A 23,833-nucleotide genomic window follows, 5' to 3' on the forward strand; every position below is an offset into this window, starting at 1 on the left:
TGTGACAGCAGCAGCAGGGAACTCCTAAGGACTCTTGTTTTCCTTCCTCCCAGACTCACTGACCCTCATAGGCGCCTAAGTATCAATGTGTATTCTTTCGACTCATCTCCCATCCCCTTGAAAAATATGTAGAAAGCTGGTCGTGTGCTTTAAAAAACGCAAGTACGGTACTGTCCCTTGTGTTTGGAATGTTCCTTTTAAAATCAACATTAGGTTTTGACAGCTTTCAAACACGCCCTTTGTCCTTTTCACAAAGCACAGTGTTGCCAGTGTCCCCATGCATACCCAGAAAAGTAGGTCTGGTATTACTAACGCTGGACTCGGCGCTAGCAAAGAAGGGCTCAGAGGTCAAGGACTAAATGCCAGGTCTCCAGACTCCCAGGCCAAGGCTCTTTTCTGCAGATGACCCTGTCCTGGTGTCCGGCAGGTCACAGCCCCTAGCACTCCGAGGGCACGCAAGTGTGCAGGCAGCCGCGACGCCGGCTCCGTCATGCAGAGGGAGGGGGCCCGGGCAGCGTCCGGACTGGGCGGTGACGTGGTCGAGGAAGTTCTGCTTGGTCAGAGGCCGGACCCGGGAGCTGCGGGTGGGCCAGGTGTCGCGCCTTGGGAACCGCAGGGGCCGCCAGAGCCGCTGGCGCCCCGCCCCGCCCCCCTGCCCGCGCTCGCCGGCCCAGGTTACCTGAGGCCGGTGGGCGGGGCGGCCCTTCCCGTCTGAGCCGGCCCCCAGCCTCCAGGGCGGCGGAGTCGGGAAGTGGGAGAGGGAGCGAAGGAGGCGGGGACTGCCGAGGCTCCAGCCCAGCCGGGCTCCTAGGCGAGAGGCTGCATGGAGCGGCCGGCGCGGCTCTGCGGGCTGTGGGTGCTGCTGCTCTGCGCAGTCGGCAGGGGTGGGGGCGCTGCGCCCACGGGTGAGTGCGGTCCCCGGTGTCCGAGGAGAGGCCGGAGGGCAGAGGGCGGTGAGGGTCAAGGCTGAAAGGCCGGGGAGGTCACCACTGGGCGGAGGGCCGAAGCTGGGGTGAACGCTGGGAGCTGGGAGCTGCCCTTCCCGCGCGGGATCTCCGGGGCCCAGTACTGGGGCAGGTTCGACGTGGGACCCGGGAGCGGCAGGGTTTTCCCGAACTCCTGGTGTGGCGGCGGTGGCGGCGGCGAAGTAGGAGGACGATAACTTGTCGTAGCACTTCCCTTGCGCCGTCGGGAAGAGCCAAGGAGGCTGCAGGACCGGGGGAGGGGGTGTCGGGTCCGGGGTCCCAAAACTTGCCCACGGCGTCGGAGGGCCGCGGGTCAGCGCCCTGAATGTCGTCTGTGATCCCTGGAGGAAATGAGGAGCCAGAGCCGGCGGGTCGCCGACCGAAGTCCAGGCGAGTCTAGTACGCGCCGGGGCTCTTTGCCCGAGGCCGCGCCAATCCTCACTGTCTAAGGGTGACTCTTGCGGGTGGAAGTTGAAGGGAACCTCTAAACACCCCAGTCCTTGTTGAAAATGGACGTGAGGATCATGACCTCCTCTGGCATCCAAGAAATCCTTTGGGGAACCCAGAGCAGCGTCCCAGCAGATGCGCCCACCACCCCCCACCCTCCGCTGCCCTACTCTCTTTAATAAACCTTATATTTTGGGATAATTGTAGATTTATCGAAAAGTTGCAAAGATAATTCAGAGAGTTCCTATATATCCTCACCCTGTTTGATAACTTCTAGTTAATCAACCCGGCAGTTGTGAAAAATTGGGAGTTAATGATTTTAGGAGCAGCTCCTGGAAGGAGTGGCCTTCCGGATGTTTTTGGTGACCGTGAAAGCCACAAATTGTATGGGTTTTATTATCACATTGACACAAACACCTATATGCTTATCGCATTTTTTAACAATGTGCTTTGAAATCCAAGTTGAAATGTTGATTTAGAAACCTTGATGATGCCCTCTGTGGATTCAGTCAACAATATGTATATATATATAGCCTGCTCTGTGCCAAGCAGTGTTTTAGGGGTGGAGGATGCAGCAGTTAGCGAAACAGATCAGGTACCTGCCCTGCGGAACTGATACACTATTGGCGGGGGTGGGGGGTGTGTAGTAAAATATATGATATGTCTGAGGGTGCTAAGTAGAGAAAAACAAAGCTGGGAAGAGGATTGCCGTTGTAAAAAGGGTAGATCCAGAAGCAAACAAGTGTTACTGAAAGGTGGCATTTGAGTAGAGACCTGAGGGAGGGTTGAAACTTGTCCATCAGTAATTGTTTAGTACTGAGGCAGGCTCTGTAGGTTGGCTTAGAACCTGAGAGTGTAGAGCAAAACTCTTGCTCCGAAAGGGCCTCTAGTTCATCTGGGGACACCTGATTTCCATAATCATATGGGGACATGGCAGTCCACAGAAGGGAAGCAACTTGTCTAAAGTTACCCATCTCATTAGTCTCCTGATTTTTTCTTTCTTTTCTTTTCTCTTCTTTCTTTTTCTTTCTTTCTTTCTTTCTTTTTCTTTCTCTTTCTCTTTCTCTTTCTTTTCTTTTTGAGATGGAATCTCACTCTGTTGCCAGGCTGGAGTGCAGTGGCGCCATCTCAGCTCACTGCAACCTCTCTGCCTCCTGGGTTCAAGCGATTCTCCTGCCTCAGCCTCCCAAGTAGCTGGGACTACAGGCGCCTGCCACCACGCCTGGCTAACTTTTTGTATTTTTTACTAGAGACGGAGTTTCACTATGTTGGCCAGGGTGGTCTTGATCTCTTGACCTTGTGATCTGTGCGCCTAGGCCTCCCAAAGTGCTGAGATTACAGGTGTGAGCCACCTCGCCTGGCCACGTCTCCTGATTTTCACAGTGCCTCTCCAGCACCCTCCCTCCTACAGACTCACTCCCACACACACCTGAAATAACAGCTGGCCATCTAGACAATACTGGCAACTCCCAACTTCATCAGTTTTGTCACAATGGTTTGCTTTTATCTTGCTTATTTAGAATGCAGAAACTTCTTTCCCCATTAAAAGTATTGATCGAATTGCATTGAGGTACGGTGGAAAAAAAATTACATGTCTTCAGTGAGGAGACTTGAGTTTTAGTGGTTCTGATATTTACCAGCTGTGGGACTCTGGGCTGGTCATTTCCTCTCTTTTGTGCTGCAGTTAGTTTTCTCATCTGTGAAATGAGGAGGTTGAACTCTGTAAATTCTAAGAGTTCCTCCAGCTCTAATCCTCAGAGTGTTTATAAAAGTGATTAGATTACTAGCTTAGTTTTATTGGTCCCACTCAATGGCCCACATTGTGGCATGTCTTAATTACAACTAGCATGTATATAGCGTTTATGCCTGGCAGTTTTCTAAGTGCTTTACTTGTGCTATTTCATTTAATCTTTAACAAAAACCTAACCCGTAGGTGCTGTTATTAGTCCCATTTTGTACATGAAGAAGCTGAGGCACACTGAGACCAAGACCCTTGCCCAAATTCACGTAGCTGGCAAAGTGGAAGAGCTAGGTTTTCAACCCTGGCAGCCTGATTCCAGAGGCCATGCCCTTAATCACCGTACTCAGTGCTCCTACCAAGCAGAAGTAATGGGAGTCCTTGACTGGCAGAGGAGCTGGATACCTCCCAGGATAGCAGGACAGGACTGCTTGGGACCCACGAAAGTATGTGCAGACCACTTGTTAAGAAGCTAATGATACTATATTAGGCCAGGTGCAGTAGCTCATGCCTGTAATCCCAGCACTTTGAGAGACTGAAGTGGGTGGATCACCTGAGGCCAAGAGTTTGAGATGAGCCTGGCCAACATGGCAAAACCCCATCTCTACTAAAAATACAAAGATTAGCCGGGCATGGTGGTGGGTGCCTGTAATCCCAGCTCCTCAGGAGACTAAGGCACAAGACTCACCTGAACCCGGAAGGCAGAGGTTGGTTGCAGTGAGTGAAGATCAGGCCACTGCACTCCAGCCTGGGCAACAGAGCAAGCCTCTGTCTCAAAACAAAACAAAACAAAAAAGAAGCTAATGATACTATGTGGGAGACTGCCTTTATAGTCTGGGCCGTGTGGTTTAAACAACTAGTACTATAGGCATTCAAAAGAGAAAAAACTGAAGGTTAATAGTTTTATGGAAGATGTAAAACTTGAGCTAGATCTTCTGGATGAGTGGGATTTGAGTAGGTGAGGAATTTATTCTGGGTGGGGGAAATAGCAGGAGCAGAGGCCCAAAAATGAGGGTAAGAGTTATCCTTTGTGGTCAGGAAGGAGCCTGGCTTGGCAGGAGAGTGCATTGGTAAAGTCAATCCAGGCAGATTAGCTTGATTTATCCTTGAAGGCTCTGAGTCCGGCACAGCATGGGGAAAATAACACGGGAGGGGAAGCAAACAGCGAGACTTGAATGGGTAGGAGAGCTCCTGGAGTGTGAAGCTACACAGGAATCTATGGTTGCAGGTCTCCACTAGAAAAATGTGCTGCGAACTCTTCCTGCCCAGGACCATGACTTACTGGTATCTTCCCACCTCATGGGGCACAACAGAGCATATTGGCATGATTGGGGTAACTAAGAAAGATATTGCAAGAAAAAAACGAACAGGAGTCGATGCCTGAGTGGATGTAAGGGAAGGAGACAGATGACTCATATATGACTCTTGTGATTTCCTTAACTTTTCCCGAAATGTTCATGCGTCTGCCAGCTGCTGTGATTGGACAGGCGAGAGCAAAAGCTATAAGCTAAGCAAAATGCCTTCTTATTTAAGAGTAGATTGTGTTAACTCTTAATAGGATGTTGTGCTAGATGACTGTACAGACTCACTTGGGATTTGAGGTTTAGATACAGAGATACTTGCATTCCTTCCTACTCCCCTTTCTGAAGTCAGTGGTGCAATCCCCAAGAAATGGTTGAAATTAGGTGCCTAAGGGAAGGTTATCAGGCAGAAGGGATCGGATACTTGTTCCATCTTAAAGGCCAGGGGTACATATCAATTCAACAGAAAACGAAAGCAACCCTTTAGAATTATTTTGTCTCTTAAAGAAATAAAGCAGATAGCTAACACATAGCACTTACTGTCTGTGGGCACTGTTCCAAGCACATTACTTATATTAACTCATTTAATCCTCGTAATAACCCTTTGCAAGAGGTTACTATTATTATCCTCATATTGGAGATGAGAAAACTGAGAAATAGAGAGGTTAAGTAATTTCCCTGCTAGCAAGTAGCAGAAGTGGGATATAAACTCAGCCAGTCAGGCTCCAGAGTCTGTGCTGTTAATCGCTACGCCATGCTGAAGTTTTACATGAAGAGCTGTTAGAGACCTTTACAAGTAGTATAATCATCACTTATTCATGTATATGTCTAGGCATGTTGTACACACACACACACAATTCACATGTATTTGTATATATTTAAACATTTGGAGATTATATTTAAAGTTTCGGTTTCTGTGTTTTTTTATTTTTTATTTTTTATTTATTTATTTATTTATTTTTTTGAGATGGAGTTTTGCTCTTGTTACCCAGGCTGGAGTGCAATGGCGTGATCTTGGCTCACCGCAACATCCACCTTCTGGGTTCAAGCAGTTCTCCTCCCTCAGCCTCCCGAGTAGCTGGGACTACAGGCATGAGCCACCATGCCCAGCTAATTTTTGTAATTTTAGTATTTAGAGATGGGGTTTCACCATGTTGACCACGATGGTCTTGATCTCTTGACCTCGTGATCCACCACCTCAGCCTCCCAAAGTGCTGGAATTATAGGCGTGAGCCACTGCGCCCAGCCTTAATTTTTTTTTTATTATAAAATACATGTAACATAAAATTTACCATCTTAACCATTTTTAAGCATACAGTTCAGTCTTACTAAATCCATTCATAATGCCATACACCTGTCATCACTATCTATCCCCACAACTCTTTTTGTCTTGTAAAACTAAAACTCTGTACCCATTGAACAATAACTCCACATTTTCCCCTGCCCCTAGCCCCTGACAACCAACCACCATTCTACTTTCTGTCTCCATAATTTGGACTACTCTAAGTATCTCACGAGTGGAATAATATATTAGTTGTCTTTTTTTTTTTTGTGACTGGCTTATTTCAGTCAGCATAATGCCCTCATGGTTCATGTTGTGTCACATGTTAGAATTTTTCCTTTTAAAACGCTGAATAATATTCCATTGTATGTATATACCACATTTTGCTTATCCATTTATCTGTCAATGGACACTTAGGTTGCTTCCATGTCTTAGCTATTTCACAGTACTATTATGAACTTGTGTGTAGAATATCTGTTTGAGACCTCGCTTTCGCTTCTTTTGGGTATATACCCAGAAATGGAATTACTGGATCATGTGGTAATTCTATTTGTAATTTTTTGAGGAACCACCATACTGTCCATTGTGAAATTTTGCATTTCTACCAACTATGCACAAGGGTTCAAATTTTTCCATATCTTTGCCAACATTTATTTTCTACTTTTTGATAGTAGCCATTCTAATGGAGGGGTAAGGTGGTATCTCATTGTGGTTTTGGTTTGTATTTTCCTAAATATTAGTGATGAACACCTTCATGTGCTTATTGGACATTTGCATATCTTTGTTGGTGAAATATCTATTTAAGCCTTTGCCTATTTTTGAATTGTTTCTTTTTTCATTTGTTGAATTTTAGGCATTCTCTATATATTCTGGATATTAATCCCTTATCAGATATATGATTTATGCATATTTTTCCATTCTGTGAGTCATTGTTTTATTTTGTTAATATCATCTTTTGATGCACAAATCTAAATTTTTTCCATGACGTCCAATTTGTCAGTTTTTTCTTTTGTTACCTACATTGTTGCTGTCATATCCAAGAAATTGTCACTGAATCCAATGGTGTGAAGCTTTTGTCTTACGTTGTCTTCTAAAAATTTTATAATTTTAGTCTTACATTTAGGTCTCTGATCCATTTTGAGTTTATTGTTTTACTTGGTATTAGGTAAGGGTCCAATTTCATTCTTTTTCATGTGGATATCCAGTTTTCCCAGCACCATTTGTTGAAAAGACTGTCCACATTGAGTGGTCTTGGCACTCTTGTCAAAAGTCATTTGGCCATACATATGATGGTTATTTCTGGGCTGTCTATTCTATTACATTGATCAGTATGTCTGTTTTTATGCCAGTAAACACTGTTTTGTTTATTGCAGCTTTGTAGTAAATTCTGAAATCAGGAAGTATCAGTCCTACAGCTTTGTTTTTCCTTTTCAAGACTATTTGACTATTCAGGGTTTCTTCAGATTTCATAAGAATTTTAGGATGGATTTTTCTATTTCTGCAAAATTATATCATTTAGATTTTGATAAGGATTGAATTGAATTTGTATATCACTTTGGATAGTATTGACATCTCAACAATATTAAGTGTTCTAATACATGAACATGGGATGTGTTTCCATATCATCTGCAGAGATAATTTTACACCCTACTTTTAACTGGATGTCTTTTATCTCTTTTTCTTGTCTAATTGCTAAGTAGAGCACTGGGGTAGAACTTTCAGTACTATGTTGAATAGGAGTGGTGAAAGTGGGCATCTTTGTTTCATTCCTGATCCTAGAGGAAAAACTTTCAGTCTTTCACCATTAAGGGTGATGTTTGCTGTGGGTTTTCCATATAAAACTTTTAAGTCAATTTCCTTACACTCCTAGTTTGTTGAGTGTTTTTATCATGAAAGGTAAATTTTGTCAAATGCTTTTTCTATATCAATTGAGATGATCATGTAGTTTTTTCCCCTTTATTCTGTTAATGTGGTGTATTACATTGATCAATTTTTGTATGTTAAAACGTCTTTGTATTCCAGGAATAAATCCCACTTGGTCATGGTCTATAATCCTTTTGATATGCTCCTGTATTCACTTTACTGCTATTTTGTTGAGAATTTGTACGTCAATCTTTATAAGGCATATAGGTCTATAGTTTTATTTTCTTAGTGTCTTCGTCTGGCTTTGGTATCAGGTAATGCTGGCCTCATAGAATGACTTAGGAAGTTTGAGAAGGTTTGGTATTAGTTCTTTAGGTGTTCGGTTATCTGTGAGGTAATCAGGTCTAGGGCTTTTCTTTTGTTGGGAGATTTTTGATTACTGATTCATTTTCTTTACTACTTATAGGTCTATTTAGATTTTCTGTTTCTTTGTGATTTAGTTTTGGTGATTTTGTGTTTCTGGAAATGTGTCCATTTCATCTAGGCTGTCCAATTTGTTAGTGTATAGTTGTTCGTAGTACTCTCTTATAATCCTTTTTATTTCTCTAGAATAAGTAGTAATGTACTTATTTTCATTTTTGATTTTAGTAATTTCATCCTTCTTTCTTTTTTATTAGTCCATCTAGCTAAAGATTTGTCCATTTTGTTGATTTTTTTCAAGGTTTAGTTTCATTGATTTTCTCTATTTTTCTATTCCTTATTTCCTTTATCTCTGCTCTAATCTTCGTTACTTCCTTCCTTATGGTAGCTTAAGATTAGTTTGTTCTTTTTCTAGTTACTTAAGTTGTAAAGTTAAGGTTGCTGATTTGAGACCTTTCTTGTTTCCTAATTGTTTATAGCTATAAATTTATCCATTAGCACTGCTTTCACTGCATCATCTAAATTTTAGATGTTTATATTTATGCCTTTCTTTGGATTTGGGAAATTGTCATATATTATTTCTTTTCTTTTCTTTTCTGTTTTTGAGACAGAGTCTTACTTTGTCACCCTGGCTGGAGTTCAGTTGTGTGATCTTGGTTCACTGCAACCTCTGTCTCCCAGGTTCAAGCAATTCTCCCGCCCCAGCCACCCAAGTAGCTAGAATTACAGATGTGTACTACCACATCAAGCTAATTTTAGTATTCTTAGTAGAACTGGGGTTTTGCCATGTTGGCCAGGCTGGTTTTGAACTCCTGGACCCAGGCCATCTGCCTGCCTTGGCCTCCCAAAGTGCTGGGATGAGCCACCATGTCTGGCTTATTATTTTTTCAAGTATTCTTTCCTCCCTCTTCTCTCTTTCTTCTCCTGAAACCTCCGTAATACATACACTGGTCTGCTGATGGTGTACCACAGGTCTCTTAGACTCTGTTCACTTTTCTTCAATCTTTTTTCCTTTCTGTTCCTCAGACTCAGTAATTTTTATTGTCCTATTTCAAGTTTATTGATTCTTTCTTCTGCCTGCTCAAATCTACCTTTGATTCCCTTTAATGGATTTTTCATTTCAGTTGTACTTTTCTGCTCCATAGTTTCTTTTTGGTCTTTTTTTAGGTTTTGTATCTCTGTATGGATATTTTGATTTTGCTTACATATCATTTTCTTGACTTTCTCCAAATCTTTCTTTAGTCCTGTGAACATCTGAAGATGCTTATTTCAGAATCTTTCTTTAATATATTTGCCATCAGGTCTTTTTCAGGGACAGGTTTGCTGTTGATTAACTTTTTTTCTTTGAATAGGCCATAGTTTCCTGTTTTTTCGTCTGCCTTGTGATTTTTTTTTGTTAAAAACTGGTCATTTAAATCTGGTTTCTCTGGAAACCAGATTGTCCCCTTCCCCCAGGTTTGCTGTTTTTTGTATTGTTTTATTTATTGTTTTTATTATTTTTTTTATTGTTGTAGGCTGTCTCTGTGTTGAAGGTCAACCTGAAGTACAAACTTAAAGTTTTCTCAGGTTTTTTTCTGGGCTTTCCCTGAGCATGTGTGGTTGCTTTCTATTTTTCCCTGTATATATAGTTTTGTTTCATTTTGTTTTGTTTTGTTTTGTTTTTGAGACCTAGTCTCGCTCTGTTGCCCAGGCTCAAGTGCAATTGTGTGATCACAGCTCACTGTAACCTCAAATCCCTGGGCTCAAGTGATTCTCCCTCTTCAGTCTCCTGAGGAGCTGCAACTAGAAATTCATGCCACCACACCTAGCTAATTTAAACAACAACAACAAAAAATTGTTTTGGTAGAGATGGGATCTTGCTATGTTGCCAGGGCTGGTCTTTGTCTCTTGGCCTCAAGTAATCCTCCTGCCTTGGCCTACCAAAGTGATGGAATTGTAGGCATGAGCCACCTTGCCTCTGTAGTTGTTTTGGAATGTTCTAATCTTTAATGCCTGGCTCCCAAATGTGGAAAAGGAGAAAAATGAGGTGGCATGGGAAGAGCACAATTATTTTATATCTTCTAGAAATCACTTCAGCTAGATAGGTAGGGGCTTGCAACAATGAGGATAGGTGCGACCACAATGGTTGCCAGCCTCTTTGCCTGTACCTCTGTGATCAGAAGCAGCAATCAGTAATCAGAATACAGATCCCCGATATTTGACAGACAGAGTCCTTCTGCCCACATAGCCCACAATCTCTGTGCAGATTGTTCCAGGAACATGTGCACAGCTGCCTGCCATGGGGTTGGGGATGAAGGATGTGCAGTTACTACTATGTAAAAGCTGACATTGATCGAAATTTATTGCAATTTGCTGTTCAAGCCTTTCCTTGGAAATTGCAAGCCTTCAGTATAAGTGTTTCCTAATATAACTCCGGAGTCTTCCAAAATTGTTACATCTAACAGATTCTGCCGCTACCATTGTTATCTAGGTGAGGAGATAGATATCTGGTGCTTCCTACTCTTGCCATATTCCTGGAATCCATGCTTGTGTGTTTAAAGTGTAGGAAGTAGAAAAATCAAGAGATACGGAGGGAACCAGAAGAGAAAAAGGATGGCAGATAGCCCCCACGAAGCCCAAAATGCAAACCAGTTAGAAGATCTGACCAAAAGGACACTTCAAAACAGATGGGAAAATATTAATCCCATTTGAAAGACTGAATATAGGGCAGGCTGTTATTTTATTCCAAAACTGAGGTTAAAGTAGGTTTTAAAAGGTCTTAAATTACCTTGAAAATTGGAGTATAATTGAAGTCAACCACAAATAGGTATATTTTCGTTATCAGGGCTTTAATTTTTGTATGGGGGTAGGAGGTAGGTGGGTGAGGAAAGTACTGGAAATGCTAAACTAGGCACTGGAAATGCTAAACTAGGTATCTTGGATGTGTTTCTGGAAACTGCAGAATAAGGCAGATAATCCTACAGTAAATTGTAGTCTCCTGTAGGAACAATGCTTTTATTAGAGGCTCTCTACCTGACAAATGATTTGTCTTCAAAAATGTCGTTGATATGGTGTTAGAAAGGCCAAAATGGAATAGCCATACATTCTTTTAATCACTTAAAACCTAACAATAGCATTGTTGCCTAAGCCATTGGTGCTACCCGGAACTAGCTGAGTTTTAATGCAGTGCAATAGGAATTATTTGCTTCCACAGGGCCTTGTCCTGCTGTGGGCTGCTCCTTCCCAGAGTTGGACCTTGGGAAAAGCTATTGATAGTAGTGTTAGAAGAGGGAATGAATTGTTTTTGATTTTCAATTTTATCATAGATTAAAGGGTATATGGGCAGATTTGCTACGTGGGTAAACTGCATGATGCTGTGGCTTGGGGTCCCAATGATCCGATCACCTAGGCTGTAACCATAGTACCCAACAGGTGGTTTTTTGGTCCCCACGCCCACCTCCCTACTTCCCCTGTCTAGTGATCCCCAGTGTCTGTCATTCTGATCTTTATGATGATGTGTATTCAATGATTAATACCCACTTATAAGTGAGAACATGCAGTGTTTGGTTTTCTATTCTTACATTAAGTCACTTGGGATAAAGGCCTCCAGCTCCACCCATGTTGCTGCACAGGACATGGTTTCATTCGTTTTATGGATGCATAGTATTCCAGGGTGTATATGTGCCACATTATCTTTATCCAGTCCACTGGTGATGGGCACTTAGGTTAATTCTGTGTCCTTGCTTTTGTGAATAGTGCTGCAGTGAACATACAGGTGCATGTGTCTTTTTGCTAGAATGAGTTATTTTCCTTTGGGTATATATCAAGTAATGGAAATGTTGGGTTGAATGGTAGTTCTGTTTTAAGTTCTTTATTTATTTATTTACTTTTTGAGACAGAGTCTTGCTCTGTTGCCCAGGCTGGGGTGCAGTGGTGCGATCTTGGTTCACTGCAAATTCTACCCCATGGGTTCAATTGATTTTCGTGCTACAGCCTCCTGAGTTTCTGGGATTACAGGTGCACACCACCACACCCGGCTAATTTTTGTATTTTTAGTAGAGACGGGGTTTCGTTATGTTGGCCAGGCTGGTCTCAAACTAGTGACCTCAAGTGATCCACCCACTTCAGCCTCCCAAAGTGCTGAGATTATAGGCATGAGCCACTGTGCCTGGCCTATTTTAAGTTCTTTGAGAAATTTCTAAACTGCTTTCAGCAGTGGTGGAACTAGTTTGCATTCCCACCAATAGGGTATAAGCATTCCCTTTTCTCCACATCCATGCTAACATCTGTTGTTTTCAGACTTTTAAATAATCACCAGGGAATGAATATTGAGGGTCAAGGGCCTTTGTAGACTGCTGACCAAGTAGCTGCTATGTATAAAATTGACTATTAGAGAAACCTCAACTACATAGTGCCTGTGAGTTTGATATTTTGGGACAAACGGAATTTTTTGCTCAGTTAGAGAGGAAGGTAACAGTATAAATATCGCTGATTATGTAACAGGCCCAGTGCACTCCAAAGTATTAGCATAGAGTATAAGATTTAACTCTATCATTTGGTAAATTACTATTACTATAATCCTTAAGTAATTAATAATGATTCTGTTCATCACTTTAGAAAATTTAGGGGAATTATTTTCTAATAACTTTAATAAACTTCTATGTTGAAATAATTTTTGATTTACAGAAAAGTTGCAAAGATAGGACAGAGGGGTCCTTTATAACCCTCACCCAGTTTCTGGGTGATGATTTTGATAGTTTTGGTCTCAGGAGTTCTCAGGAAAGTTTAAAATGATGTTTCACAGTTCCTCCTCTTTCTCTTCCCTCTTCAGATTAGTCAAGCTCTAGCTCCAGCTGTTTAGTGTCAGACCTCAGGGGAACAAAGGCTGCTAAATCTCTTTCTCAGTACTTCTTTGGAAAAAAGCTATAAAAAACCAATTACCAGGTCATGTTAGCAAGCGGAATTAAAGATGAGCTTCTTAAACTTACAGAACTGCTGAGATTTTGAACAAGCTGTTTTTTTGTTGTTGTCATTGCTTTCGAGACAGGGTCTTGCTCTGTCACCCAGGCTAGAGTGCAGTGGCATGATCTTGGCTCACTGCAGCCTCAAACTCCCAGGCTCAGGTGATCCTTTTGCTTTAACCCCCCAGTATCTGGGACTATCGGCACATACCAGCATGCTTGGCTAACTTTTGTAACTTTTTTGTATAGACAGAGTTTTGCCATGTTGCCTGGGCTGGTCTCAGACTTCTGGGCTCAAACCACTTGGCCTCCCAGTGAGCTGGGATTACAGGTGTGAGCCACCATGCCCAGCCTGAACAGTGTATTGAGTAGGTGTGGATCCCAAGGTTAGGGAACCCCAAATTCCTGGAAGAGAGCAATTTGGAAATACTAGTATTTAAGAATATCACTCTTCTCTATGAAAGTGGTTAAGAATGTGACCTTGGAGCCACACTTTTCAAGTTACAGTCCCAGCTTTGCCATTTACTGTAGCCATGGGATATGGGACAAATGACTTAATCTGCCTGTTGCCTCAGTTGCCTCATCTATAACATGAGGCTAATAGGCCAGGTGTGATAGCTCATGCCTGTAATCCCAGCACTTTGGGGAGGCTGAGGTGGGTGGATTACTTGAGCTCAGGAGTTCGAGACCAGCCTGGCCAGTATGGCGAAACCCCATCTCTACTAAAATTACAAAAGTTAACCAGACATGGTGGCATGAACCTGTAGTCCCAATAATAGGCCAGGTGAATGAATCACTTTAACCTGGGAGGCAGAGGCTACAGTGAGCTGAGATCATTCTACTGCACTCCAGCCTGGGCTACAGAGTGAGACTCTGTCTCAAATAACAACAACAAAAACAAAAACATGAGGCTAATACTAGTCCCTATCTCAAAGATTGTTGTGAGGGTTAAATGGATTAATATGTGTGGAATATTTAGAATAGTCCCTGGCCCAGTAAATGTTAGGTATTGTTAACTCAGCTATTATTATCTTGCCTTCCAGGACTTGGGAGAATTAGGCGGACCATTAAAAATACTGTTGATAAATTTGGGTTTTTTGTGTGTGTGCTTGATTTGAACAGAAACTCAGCCACCTGTGACAAATTTGAGTGTCTCTGTTGAAAACCTCTGCACAGTAATATGGACATGGAATCCACCAGAGGGAGCCAGCCCAAATTGTAGTCTATGGTATTTTAGTCATTTTGGCGACAAGCAGGATAAGGTAAGTTTTCTGCAACATGTTATATTGATGAGGTAAAGTGAACGCTATGAATTAGAGCCAAGAATAAGCCAAATTCTAATCTTACATCAAAGTGGAAATTGTATTTTGGGGTGTGTTTACATTTCAATTGGGGAAATTGTAGAAGCAACTATTGAGACAAGTGAACACTTAAAAATATTTGCTAATTATTTGATAATTAAATGCAATTGAGATTGCTCTGACAGAAAATACTCGATATATTTTTCTCTTAGGTACTCAATAAATAATTATGTTATTGTTAAATTTGTTCCTATGCTCCTTCATGTAGCTGTATCACCATGTATCTATATAACACTTAATTTTTCAGGAAATTTTTACATTTACCATCTTGCTAATCACACGGACAAATAGATATACAAGCACTATGTGGTGTAAAAATAAATGGCCATGTGGAAAGTGAAAAAATAAGATGTCAGTGGCAGGTGTACTTGAGTAGAGGGTTCCCTAATGCCCGGGGAAAAATGAGGAAGACTTTCAAGGTTTCTAGTCAACTGATATAAGTGAATTTTTGTTAATAGGTTTGGATAATTTCAGGTTCTTTATGATAATCTTATGCAACTGCTTTTTATCTTTTTATACCTTCTTTCAGTATGTGTGTGTTTATTGCAGGCTGCCAGCAGCGGTGAGGGGCTTGGGTGTTTGGGATTGAATTCATCCAGGATTTTGAGTAGGCAGAATGAGGAGTTATTAGTGACAGTGCTTTGCATCAGTGAATTGTAAAAGCACCAAGTTCAGGCAGCTTTGGTGGCAAAAAGAGCCAGGAGAACTAGCTTCTGATTGGCACTGTCACTCTTAGCTGACTCTATGGCCTGGGATAAATTGTTTAACTTCTCTGAGCCTTTGTTTCCTATTTATAAAGTATGGCTTTACTCACTTCCCTGGCATTCTGGGACACAGAAAATAATGTATATAAAAGTTTAATAGTCATGATGGAACATGCTCTTCCTCTGGAGGGAAATTTGCAAATCTGCTTTCCTCTCCCTTGTCCTGCTGAGGTGTTATGTTACTTAGGGCTTAGGGCTTAGGCGTTAATTGGTAAAGAATTGAGGCTTGTCAGAAATATTTACATTTTAAAAGAGGTCTTCTAAATGTGGAAGCCACTGATACTACTAGCAGTGAGATTGGAGTTTGCCTTTACATATTGTTGACTTCATCTTTTTCCTCCGAAGGAAGGGCCTTAGGCATTTGGAGTCTTAGTGGTGATTTTTGGTAATTGAGCCTTGAGAAATTCATTCTCTGAATTTCTAAGACCCTAAGTGCCTCTGGCTGTAAACCCTATAATCACCTAAGTGTCTAATTGAAACCCTAAAGAGAGATTACTCTTTACGTCCCTCTTCCTTAAGCTGTCAAGGATTAATCAGGTAGGCAGGCTGGTATTCTAGCCCAGAAATCGGGCTATTTCCTCAGTGTACGTACAGAAATTCAGAGTTAAATGTAACTTTAGGAGGCAGTAGAATCAGATAGAATTGTGTGTGAAATTTTATCTCTTCCCGTTTCAAGCTGTTTGATTTTGGGCAAATCACTTAACCTCTCTGAGCTCCCATTTTCTTGTTTGCAAAATATGGGTGTGTTGGGGGGTAATAATAGTACCTACTGAATATGGATGGCATGTGCATTAAAGGAGATGAGCTTTGTAATGCACCGACACAGAGTTAGTGCTAGGTAATTGTTAGCTTTTATGATTATTACCGTTGTTAGGTTGAGCCATGTGAAATTACCACTTTTACGGGTCAAAATATTTGAATGTTTTCAGTATTATTTGGTTCAGCCTAATGTTATCATTTAATCTTGTTTCTTCCATTTTGCCCCTGAAGAAACTAGATAGAGACCAAAAAGGGTGACCTCTGCCTAAAGCCAGCTTATTTATTTTAGCCATTCGATAGCATTGATGGTCATCATTCCTGCAGTTGTGATAAACATGGATTATTCCTTCCAATCAGTGATAGGAGATGTCCTGTCTGGACCTTTTGAAGTTTATCATCCTGAGGCTGAAAATGAATGGCAGAAGTAATTTTCCTCTCCTCTTTCTGTCCTTCGGGTACAGCATTAGCATCATCGGGCCAAACTGAGGTGTATTTATCCCTAAAGCATATTGAAGAAATGGTACTATGATAGTTTATACATTAGAGGGATTATGAAACTGTTCAAAGGTCTCAAGTTGCTAAATGAGATAAACTCTTGAGGTCATTTTCAATCTTAAGATTGGAGGCTCATCAAGATGAGGGATGGGGATTTGCAGAGGATTTTTGGAAAAGAAAAGATTAGTGTAAATGGCTGCCCACCACCATTTTTAAAGCAGTGTCTAATAGTTTCTCAGCTGGAAGTAGAAGAAGGATCCGGCATCAGACTTTATATATCTTTTATCACTAAGAGATAGGCAAGTCCCATTAGGAGAACTAATCAAAAGGCCAAGCATCCAAATAGGCAAATGCTGAAGCTAAGTCCCTTTCTTTCTGAGAAAGGAATTCTGGGGTTGAGAAAGGTGCACTCCGGCCAAGTGAACATTGGTCTGGGGAGATCAGTTCAGGACTCTTGCCTTGGTTTTTGATAAATTTCCAAAGGGAACCAGATTCCCTGGGGAGTGTAACATCATACAGCAGCTAACATTGAGGATGATTCACCAAAGCCAAAAGTCACGTGGGAGCCATCACACATACCTTAAGATCTGATGGAAGGGTTGGGTGCAGTGGCTCACACCTGTAATCCCAGCACTTTGGAAGGCTGAGGTGGGCTGATCACATGAGGTCAGGAGTTCAAGACCAGCCTGGCCAACATGGTGAAACCCTGTATCTATGAAAAATACAAGAATTAGCCGGGCATGGTGGTGCGCACCTATAATCTCAGCTACTCAGGAGGCTGAGGTAGGAGAATCACTTGAACCTGGGAGGTGGTAGTTTTAGTGAGCTGAGATCATGCCACTGCACTCCAGCCTGGGCAACAGAGCAAGACCCTGTCTCAAAAACAAAAAAAGAGAAAAAGAAAAAAAAGATCTGATGCAAGGAATTTAGTTTCTTGAGTGATACAGAGAGATATGCTTGACTTGACAGCTGTTGATAATCTGGGTTCCTACTTTATTAGTGCCAGTTTAATATTCTTTACCTTGAACTTTGAAAGATATTTTTAAAAAATTATCATTTGTAATATCTTTCCCTCTGCTGTCCCTTTTCTAAGTTATGTTATTATTCATATGCCTAAAGCATAAGGTTCAGATTTAGATACTAAGGATTTTTTTTATCTTTTATGTTATTTTATTTTATTATTTTGTTTTGAGATGGAGTCTGCTTTGTCACCCAGGCTGGAGTGCACTGGTGCAATCTTGGCTCACTGCAACTTCTGCCTCCTGAGTTTAAGTGATTCTTGTGCCTCAGCCTCCCAAATAGCTAGAAGTACAGGTGCATGCCACCACACCCGGCTATTTTTTTTTTTTTTTGTACTTTTTTTTTTTTTTTTTTTTTTGAGACAGAGTTTCACTGTTGTTACCCAGGCTGGAGTGCAATGGCACGATCTCGGCTCACCGCAACCTCCGCCTCCTGGGCTCAGGCAATTCTCCTGCCTCAACCTCCTGAGTAGCTGGGATTACAGGCACACGCCACCATGCCCAGCTAATGTTTTGTATTTTTAGTAGAGACGGGGTTTCACCATGTTGACCAGGATGGTCTCGATCTCTTGACCTCGTGATTCACCCGCCTCGGCCTCCCAAAGTGCTGGGATTACAGACTTGAGCCACCACACCCGGCTTTTTTGTACTTTTAGTAGAGACGGGGTTTTGCCATGTTGGCCAAGCTGGTCTCAAACTCCTGATCTCAGGTGATCCTGACCTGAGGTGACCTTGGCCTCCCAAAGTGCTGGGATTACAGGCATGACCCACCATGCCTGACCACTAAGGCATTTTTTAAGTTAAAAATTCCATTGTGATAATTTCTGTATACGAAAACTCCATAGCTCTCTAACTGGAACAATGTCTATAACAATAAGAAAACTGGGATTTTTTCATCATGATTCTAATCTGGCTACATTTGTACAGTCTAATTTGACATTAGACTGTACATTTTCCCCTGGTGTCTTCAAAGGGAAAATATAGCTTCCAAACAAGAATTGCCAAGGATCCTTGGATAAGGGTGGCTACTTCAGAGATATATAGGACTTGTGCTTAGTAAAATTGTGAAGTTGGTAAGATTTGTATTTGCCACTATTACCATGATCCTGGAGGCAAGTCGTCAGTTTCACGTACTCAGAAACCTCATTTTCAGCACACATGCATCTCTCAAGGGCTAATTTTTTACTTTGTTGTGAAAATGGTAATGGTGAAGCATTCTAGGAAGATTTCTGTTGGCATAACTGGTGCATTTCATCCCTGTAGCCAGAGCCTGTATGGGAAGCCAAATGTTAAGTAGGTTTCTTGGTGAGGAATCAGAAATTAGTTGTAAAAATGTACTTGTCTAAGAATAGCTGGAGGCCCCACTGAGGGTGAACATCTTTGCTAGTGGGACAGAAAAATTCAATGTTCACATTCCTATATTACCCTCTTTTTCCTCCCTGTCAGGATTTTGCTGGCAGACATTTCTTTTTCTGTTCTTCCAGGGCTGACCAACTCCCTTTTCAGAGTGCTGTCTTGACTGGACCTAAGCTATTCTGGCTCTATAAAGTGATTTTGTTTTTGTGTCCTTGCTATGATTTATTCATTGTTGACTTGCTAACTAATTCTCACAGGCCATCCATATGTCCTGGTTTTGGGGGTATCTCACAGTTGCCCTCATGCTCAGCTGGCAGCAGGTATGTGACATGGCAGAATAGCTGCTTAGGGTAGTAGATAGAACTAACTGTGGCAAATTTTCCACTTCATGGCCGTCAACACGTAGATGAAAGGAAATACTATCTCTAACTTGAGTTAGAAACTACTGCAAAACAGGAAGCACTCTCCTTGGAGCTCAGATTAAAAGCAGCTCCATTCTTAATTATTCCAACTCCGTCAATTTCGGAAATGTTAATTTCCCAGAGAGCCCATTAATCTCATTATTCTAAGTCATAGTAACCAGATTGGTGATTTCTCTATGGTGTCTATAAATTGGCTTTCTGTGGCTCCACAAAGCTTACCTACTTTTCAGAATGAGAGTGTATATACTCAGCACATATAGCAATGCTTGAAATTTATATATGTATATGAGGTAGTCAAAATAGTCAAACAGTAGAGAAAGAGGTTTAATGAAAAGTCTCTCAGGCCCCCCTCCTTTATTTCCTTACCCGGAAGTAACCACGATTACTGGATTCTCTTTTTTCTTTCTTTTCTTTTTCTTTTTTTTTTTTTTTGAGACAGCATCTCATTGCATTGTCCAGGCTTGAATGCAATGGTGCAATCTTGGCTCACTGCAACCTCTCCCTCCTGGGCTCAAGTGATCTTCCCACCTCAGCCTCACGAGTAGCTGGGACTATAGGCATTAGCCACCATGCCTGCCCAATTTTTTTTTTGTACAGATGGGGTTTTGCCATATTGCCCAGGCTGGTCTCCAACTCCTGGGCTTAAGCAATCGACCTGCCTCTGCCTCCCAAAGTGCTGGGATTACAGGCATTAGCCACTGCTCCTGGCCTGATTCCTGGATTCTTAATGCCTTCCTTTTTTATCTTAATTTTCGTGGTACAGTGCATCTACTTCTAAGTGAATTTTGAAAATCATATTTTTCCTTTAAAATTGCTTTTAGAGAGTTGATATGTTAGCATTGTAGGTTTATAGGTAAATTTCATGTTTATACATCTAAAATGTGGGAAATTGTTCTATCTGCACCAGGGTTTCTCAGTGGTGACACTACTGACATTTGGTGAAGGGTTTGTTGTAGGAGGAGGCAGGCTGTCATGTGTATTGCATTGTAGTACGTTTAGCAGCATCCTTGATCCCTGCTCACTAGATGCTGGTAGCCTCCCCCTCACAAGTTAGCACAATAAAAAAAGTTCAGTATTACCAAATGTACCTGAGAGTAGCAGGGAGAACAAAATCACCCCCAGTTGAGAATCACTGATCTATACCAATTGAGAACATTTTTGAAAAAAAAAAAGCACATTTGGACATGCTAATGTTTTATTATTTAAGTGTGTGTTTGCTGAAGCAATGCCTTTTACAATTTTCTAACCTTAGAAAATAGCTCCAGAAACTCATCGTTCAAAAGAAGTGCCCCTGAATGAGAGGATTTGTCTGCAAGTGGGATCCCAGTGTAGCACCAATGAAAGTGAGAAGCCTAGCATTTTGGTTGAAAAATGCATCTCACCCCCGGAAGGTAACAAGTGAAAGCACTATTTCTTGGTGTTTAGAGAATGAATCTGAATGCTCCATTGCTTTTGTGCATTGTTCATTAATTCATTCAATTCTCAAACATTTTCTGAGTCAATAAGTGCCAGGCATTGTACTAGGTGCTACCAGCTCAATGAAAATGTGTGTCTTTGCCTCGAAGAAGCTTACAAACAACTTGAATAACAATGCCTAATAGTTATATAACATTTAATAATTTTTAAAATGATGTACACGTGTGTGTGCGTGCACATGAGCGCACGTGTGCATGCGCACGCATACACGCACACCCCACACTTTCTTAAATCGAGCTTTACAAGCTTATCTTGTGAAGTGAATAAGGCGTGTACTATTACCCTGATCCATTTTATGAGGAAGAAATGAACTGAGTGACTTGCTGTATGTCTTTATATTCTAGGCCCGTGCTTTAAAAATAAAACACAAAATACTATCTTACTCATTATATATGATATTAGTTTGCTATGCAGCATATATTTGGGAAAGCATGTTTAAAAAGAAAAATATTATGCTGGCCTAGCTCCAATACAACTCTAGACAAGATAATACAAGACAGCCCTAGGAAAAGCTGTCAAGTAGTGAGGTTGATCATTGTTCCCCAGTCCCACCTCACCAAATGTCCTTCTGGCTCTTATGTTATATACAGGGGAGTAGTATATACTGATTAAGAGCAGGGCTACCAGAAACCAACTGTCTAAGTTTAAATCCCAGCTCTGCCAGCTATTAGATGTATAACCTTGGGCAAATTTCTTAGCCCCTCTGTACCTTAGTTTTCTCATCTGTAAAATGGGCATGATAATGGTATCTATCTTCTATGATTACTGGGATGATTACATAAGTCAATATATGTGAGGTACTTAGAATAGTGCCTGGCAAAGAGTGAATGTTTTATATATATTACATTTATATATATTATGTTGTCCCTTGGTTGGGTAGGGCTGGGCCCCATCTCTTACCTTTAGTCCTTAGTTCTATGTGGCCTCTGCTCTAAGCCATTCCATTCACCTACTTTGTACTGATCACAAACATATGAAGTGCTGTTTGTAAAATTATAAAATTCAGGACTGCCAAGAGGTTTGAAACAACTTACCTGTCCTATTCTCCTTTCCTTAGGAGTTTAAAACAAAAGAAAAATGGCTGGGCACAGTGCCTCATGCCTATAATCCCAGCACTTTGGGAGGCCGAGGCGGGCGAATCACCTAAGGTCAGGAGTTTGATACCAGCCTGGCCAACATGGCAAAACCCTTTCCCTACTAAAAATACAAAAATCAGCCGGGCATGGTGGCACGTGCCTGTAATCCCAGCTACTGGGGAGGCTGAGGCAGGAGGATCACTTGAACCCAGGAGGCAGAGCATGCAATGAGCTGAGATCACATGACTGCACTCCATTCTGGGCGAAAGGGTGAGATTCCATCTCAAAAAAACAAACAACAACAAAAAAAAAACTGGCCAGGTCTGGTGACTCATGCCTGTAATTGCAACACTTTGGGAGGCTGAGGCGGGTGGAATACTTGAAGCTGGGAGTTCAAGACCAACCTGGCCAACGTGGCGAAACCTGATCTCTACTAAAAATACAAAAATTAGCCGGACGTGGTGGTGGACACCTGTAACCCCAGCTGCTGAGGAGGCTGAGGCAGCAGAATCACTTGAACTCAGGAGGTGAAGGTTGCAATGAGCTGAGGTCGAGCCATTGCACTCCTCATGGCAGCAAGGCTCTGTCTAAAAAAAAAAAAAAAAAAAAAAAAAAACAGGCATGGTGGCACATGCTTGGCAGGAAAATCACTTGAACCCGGGAAGCAGAGGTTGTAGTGAGCCATGATCACACCACTGCGTTCCAGTCTGGGTGACAGAGCAAGACTCTGTCTCAAAAAAAAATAATTATTTTACTATACTGTGACATAAAATGGTTGATTTTGGCTTAGTGTAGTACCCCTTCAAGGATCATGAGGGGTAACAGGTTTACATTTTAAACAGAAATGTTTAGTTTAAAGACGTTATACCTTAACTAAAGATAGAGATTTTAGGTCAGAAAGATATTAGGGCTCCTAAAGTCATGACACTTAAGAGGCAACTACTAAGAGTTCAGTTAGGCTTACCTTTCCCCAGAATTGCTTCAGGAGGAATGTTTATTTATTTATTTAGAGACAGAGTCTCGTTCTGTCACCCAGGCTGGAGTACAGTGGTAAGATTTCGTGGCAACCTCCACCCCCATGGTTTAAGCAATTCTTGTGCCTCAGTCTCCCAAGTAGCTGGGACTACAGGTGTGCACCACCACATCTGGCTATTTTTTGTATTTATAGTAGAGACAAGGTTTCGCTATGTTGGCCAGGCTCTTGTAGAACTCCTGACCTCAAATGATCTGCCCACATTGGGCTCCTAAAGTGCTGGGATTACAGGCGTGAGCCACCCTGCCTGACTGAATGTTTGTTTGTTTGTTTATTTATTAAAAAAAAAAGATGTGTCAGTATTGATCAAAAGACAGAAACTTAAGTTGTACCTCAGTAAATTTTTTTAAGACAGGTATATATGTAAGGGTTGTTTGTATATCCACATTCATTTAGGAATTGTGTAGATATTGTCTGTGATTGAAATGATTTTTGATCTTTTATCTCTCTTTCCAGTAAGGGATATTAGTTAGGGTCCCTCAGTGATAGAGAAGATGTTTTCTTTGTATCATGAGGTAAGAGAGAAGCTTGCGAACAAATTAGATTTGGGTTTTCTCCATCCTGGGTGACTTCTGGGTAAAATGGGGTGAGAGATGAAGAGTTTAATTTCTGACGAAGCAACATAAAGCACTCTCATTATCCCCTTTGCCAAAGAGTGATCTCTACTTTGCATTACAAGGAAAGAAGGGTCTTAAACTCTTGGCCTGGATATTCTAGGCGATCCTGAGTCTGCTGTGACTGAGCTTCAATGCGTTTGGCACAACCTGAGCTACATGAAGTGTTCATGGCTCCCTGGAAGGAATGCCAGTCCCGACACTAACTATACTCTCTACTATTGGTGAGTATGTACAGTACAATTACTGGAAGACTGATTGTAATTGTGTTGGGAGCCTTTGGATCCAACCTAGTTAAAAAAAAGAACAGTCGGCCAGGCGCGGTGGCTCACGCCTGTAATCCCAGCACTTTGGGAGGCCAAGGCAGGTGGATCACGAGGTCAAGAGATCGAGACCATCCTGGTCAACATGGTGAAACCCCGTCTCTACTAAAAATACAAAAAATTAGCTGGGCATGGTGGTGCGTGCCTGTAATCCCAGCTACTCAGGAGGCTGAGGCAGG

At 41.8% G+C, this 23,833-nt stretch overlaps 1 protein-coding gene across 1 annotated transcript in view; it reads left to right on the top strand.

The window, feature by feature from the left end:
- Positions 1-494: 494 nt before the first annotated feature.
- The window catches only part of IL13RA1 (interleukin 13 receptor subunit alpha 1), a 78,752-nt gene continuing 55,413 nt past the window's right edge, over positions 495-23,833 (top strand). The window contains exons 1-4 of the mRNA XM_032258343.1: positions 495-905; positions 14,079-14,218; positions 20,385-20,523; positions 23,435-23,555. Of these exons, the coding sequence (XP_032114234.1) occupies positions 824-905; positions 14,079-14,218; positions 20,385-20,523; positions 23,435-23,555 (482 nt within the window). The 5' untranslated portion in view covers positions 495-823. The remainder of the gene's footprint in view (positions 906-14,078; positions 14,219-20,384; positions 20,524-23,434; positions 23,556-23,833) is intronic.

Source organism: Sapajus apella, unplaced genomic scaffold, assembly GCF_009761245.1.
Source record: "Sapajus apella isolate SASKATOON/1434 unplaced genomic scaffold, GSC_monkey_1.0 scaffold102, whole genome shotgun sequence".
Taxonomy (NCBI): domain Eukaryota; kingdom Metazoa; phylum Chordata; class Mammalia; order Primates; family Cebidae; genus Sapajus; species Sapajus apella.